This window comes from Otolemur garnettii, unplaced genomic scaffold (assembly GCF_000181295.1).
Source record: "Otolemur garnettii isolate 467f Iridium unplaced genomic scaffold, OtoGar3 scaffold00152, whole genome shotgun sequence".
In the NCBI taxonomy this organism is placed as follows: Eukaryota; Metazoa; Chordata; class Mammalia; order Primates; family Galagidae; genus Otolemur; species Otolemur garnettii.
The window spans coordinates 3976788-3981035 of NW_003852547.1; the positions used below are offsets into that span (position 1 = coordinate 3976788).

Genomic DNA, 4248 nt, shown 5'->3' on the forward strand with positions numbered 1-4248 from the left:
AGCCACTTCTATTTTTTAACTCCGGGTATTCGGACACTTTCCATTTGGATATAAGTCTCATTTTCTTATCCATAGTAACCATGTTTAGTTTATTTAAGGTGTCCCTCGAACTTGTAGAATTAGAGAAAGGGTTTCTTAAAACTGAAGCATGAGCCCTGTTGATTGTATAATGCATGTGCATGAGGCCAGGATGATTGCCTTGTGGGACATGTTTAGCTAGTCTTTGTAGATTTTACAGTCTCTTTTGACACTACAGGATTCCATTTGATCAATTGGTTGCTTGTTCACCTGTGGCTTTCTTAACCTTTTAGATGTGATTTTTCCTTGGGCGGCTGCATCCTTTGAAAAACTAAAGGAACACATTTCTCTGAGTGTTATTTCAGTATTCAGGCTGCTAGACAACAGCCAAAGAGATGTATCAAATGAAGATGTCTTTTGTTCAGGAGAAAGCATGTGCAATTTGGAAATTGTCTTTTGACCATGATCACAAAGCAGCTCCCAGGCTGGGTGCCTGTAGCTCAGCCGTTAGGGCACTGGCCATGTATGCTGGTAGGTTTGAACCCAGCCCGGGCCTGCCAAACAACCATGACAACTACAGGAAAAAAAAAAAAGGCCAGGCATTGTGGTGGGTGCCTGTAGTTCCAGCTACTTGGGAGGTTGAGGCAAAAGAATTGCTTAAGCCCAAGAATTTGAGGTTGCTGTGAGCTCTGACACCATGCAACTCTACCAAGGGCGACATAGTGAGACTCTCAAAAAAAAGAGCAAAGCTGCTCCCAAAAAGATGGTATTTTGTGCAGCAGAACTTAGCCATTTCCAATATCTTAACTTATTGGAACACAACCTAGAGGTCTCAGAACAACACTGATAATTCCACTGGGTGAATTACCAGTTTATTATCTAAGTCTAGAACCTTTTCTTTTGTCCTTAAATTTAGATAAAGTTTCACACCACAGTCTGTGGAAAAATGATTTCAGTAGGACTTGTTTATCTTCTTTACCTTAACATATCAATCAAAAGAAGAGGGAAAAAAGCCCTGGTATTTATGTATAACTTTTGGGTCAATTAAAAAAACTGATTTTATGTCTCATTGTAGCTTATTTGGATTTTTATAGATTTAATAGTCTAGAAATAGCTTCCTAAATTTTTTTCCATGAACATTGTGAAATGTGTATATGTGTTTATGGATCAGGAGAAACAAATGCATTGAATGGCTTTTACTTTGTAGCTAAAGACATTGTATTTGGGTTGTGTAAAGTGATGATCTCATAATTTACATTTTCTACACACTCAAACCTGCAACATTTCTTTTGTCTTCTGACCATAGGACTTGTTGTACCAGTTTGAAACGGGCTTTAAAACATGCATAGAAAGACTGTTAAGATTCAGACATCAGGGCAATGATTCACAGTTAGCAAAACTCACACCCAGCCAATTTTTTTTCTTTCTGCAGGTGTGTCTGACTTGCTGCTCCAGGGATGCCATGGTTAAAATTGACCAGATCTGTCACAAAAATAGCATCAAATTCTTTACAGGAGATGTTTTTGGCTACCACGGATACACATTTGCCAATCTTGGAGAACATGAGTTTGTAGAGTAAGTGTTGGGAGTTGAGGGAAAGCATAACCTTTTTTTTTCTTTTCTTTTCTTTTTTTTGAGACAGAGCCTCAAGCTGTCCCCTTGGGTGGAGTGCTATGGCATCATAGCTCACAGCAACCTCCAACTCCTGGGCTCAAGCGAGTCTCCTCCTCAGCCTCCCAAGTAGCTGGGACTACAGGCGCCTGCCACAACGCCCGGCTATTTTTTGGTTGCAGCCATCATTGTTGTTTGGCGGGCCTGGGCTGGATTCGAACCCGCCATCTTAGGTGTATGTGGCTGGCGCCTTAGCCACTTGAGCCACAGGTGCTGAGCCATTTTCTTTGTTTTCTTTCTTTTTTTTTTTTTGAGACCTAGTCACTTTGTCAGCCTTAGTAAAGTGATGTGGCATCATAGCACACTACAACCTCTAACTCTTGGGCTCATGCAATTCTCTTGCCTCAGCCTCCCAAGTAGCTGGGACCTGTAGGTGCCCACCACAATGGTTAGCTAGTTTTTTAGAAATGGGTCTCGCTCTTGCTGAGACTGGGCTCGAGCCCATGAGCTCAGGCAATCCACCAGCCTCAAATTCCCGAGTGCTAGGATTATAGGTGTGAGCCACTGTACCCAGTCAGAACATAGCGTTTTCTTTTTTGTAGAGACAGAGTCTTACTTTATTGCCCTCGGTAGAGTGCCGAGGCGTCACACTGCTCATAGCAACCTCCAACTTCTGGACTTAGGCGATTCTCTTCACTCAGCCCCCCAAGCTGCTGGGACCACAGGCGCTTGCCACAATGCCCAGCCATTCTTTTGTTGGAGTTTGGCCAAGGCCAGGTTTGAACCCACCACCCTCAGCATATGGGGCTGGCACCCTACCCGCTGAGCCACAGGCACTACCCAGAACATAGCATTTTCAAAATTTAGTTTTATTTACTGATAAGAAAAGCTAAGTATTTTACTATAATACTTAGAACATTGTGAAACTGAGTCATTAACAACTCACTGAATACAATAGATTGAGAGTTCAGAATTACAGGAGATAGAACTATACCCTCTAAAATGATGGTCTGATTTAAAGATTAAAGCAACCAGAGTTCTACAGTGATCAAGGTACACCACATAAGTATTTGATCAGTTTGTACTTTATATTCTCCATAGGAAGGACTGGTTGGACTTTAACTGTTTGTTACCAAGCTTGGGCTTATGTATTTTCAGATTGAGAGATAGTAAAATGAATTGAAAATAGTTAGATGGGTAACTCTAAAGGCACATTCATCGAAAGTCTATCTTGTAAAACCTCTGAGGTCCATGGACTGCTCTGGTGGAGCAAATAGAACTTAATCCTCTCATTTTGAACACTGAGGTTATAGACCTTGGTAATACTCATATGATGAGACCTGTAGTGTTTTTGAACTTGTAGTTTCTAGATGAAGGATGTCAGATAATACAGTATTGTAAAACTATATGAGTTGAATTTTTTTTTTTTTTTGGCTACAATTTCTAGACCCCATATCGCCTTGCTAATGAGAGGCAGAAGCCCTGTGTGGTGGGGTGGAACTTCCTATCAAGGGACTGGGAACTGTTCTTTTGTTCGTCCTCTCAGTGAAGTCACTGAAATTTCTCTGGTCTTCAAGTTTCTTGCCTGCAAAACTGCAGTGGGGGAAGGATAGGCACAACCCATATTATCTCCTAACTCTAGTGCTTTTGGGCATTAAGAAAATGTTCTTTGGGCACGTTATAAATTGGTAAAGAAGTCACAGTAGTGGAAAGCAGGCCAGATTATTTTAACACGAGCTGCCCATAACAGAGGAGAGGAGTTGAATCTGGCTATTTATTTCATGAGTCAGGTAGAATATCTTCATAGTAATCACTTTTGTTTACTGAGAGCTTCATTGTGCTGTGTAGTATATATTACTGTATCTCTCATAGTATTGCCTTCAGGGATTGGTATTCCCACAGAGTGGGTAACTGAGTAGTCAGGTAATCAGTGGCAGGGCTGAGATTTCAACCCTAGTCTATCTGACTACAAAGCTTTTGCCCTTCACCACTATCTGTAACCTAGTGATGCTCTTTTTATTTTAATGGCATGATTAACAGGGTACAATTTGATTTTTTCCCCTTATCACTCTCTAGGGAAAAAACCAAAGTTGCCAAAGCTAGCCAAGGAGTAGAAGATGGACCTGACACCAAGAGAGCAAAACTTGATTCTTCTGAGACAACTATGGTCAAAAAGGTATGTGTAATGCTGGGGAGGATAGAGGTCTGAAACCCTGGGACCTTGCTGGGGATGGGCAATTACAACTGCAAATGAAAGAAGCTGTTGAGTAGAGCCTAGAAGGGAGGGATGCACTTGTCCCTTCTAAAGAGAGGTTGTTCCTGCCCTTTTTTTTTTTTTTTTGAGACAGAGCCTCAAGTTATCCCCCTGGGTAGAGTGCTGTGGCATCACAGCCAGCCAGCTGTTGCCTTGAGGGAATATGGGCCCAGTGATTCCAGATGTGATTTTTTTTTTTTTTTTTTGAGACAGTCTCATTATGTCGCCCTTGGTAGAGTGCTGTGGTGTCACAGCTCATGGCAACTTGAAATTCTTGGGCTTAAGCCATTCTCTTGCCTCAGCTTCCCAAGTAGCTGGGACTACAGGTGCCCACCATAATACCCACCTATTTTTTCTGTTATAGT

General features: G+C 41.7%; 1 protein-coding gene across 1 annotated transcript in view; it reads left to right on the forward strand.

Moving 5' to 3' along the window:
- The window catches only part of SAE1 (SUMO1 activating enzyme subunit 1), a 27917-nt gene extending 23972 nt beyond the window's left edge, over positions 1–3945 (forward strand). The window contains exons 4-5 of the mRNA XM_012811160.2: positions 1451–1593; positions 3706–3945. Of these exons, the coding sequence (XP_012666614.1) occupies positions 1451–1593; positions 3706–3838 (276 nt within the window). The 3' untranslated portion in view covers positions 3839–3945. The remainder of the gene's footprint in view (positions 1–1450; positions 1594–3705) is intronic.
- The last annotated feature ends 303 nt before the right edge of the window (positions 3946–4248 follow it).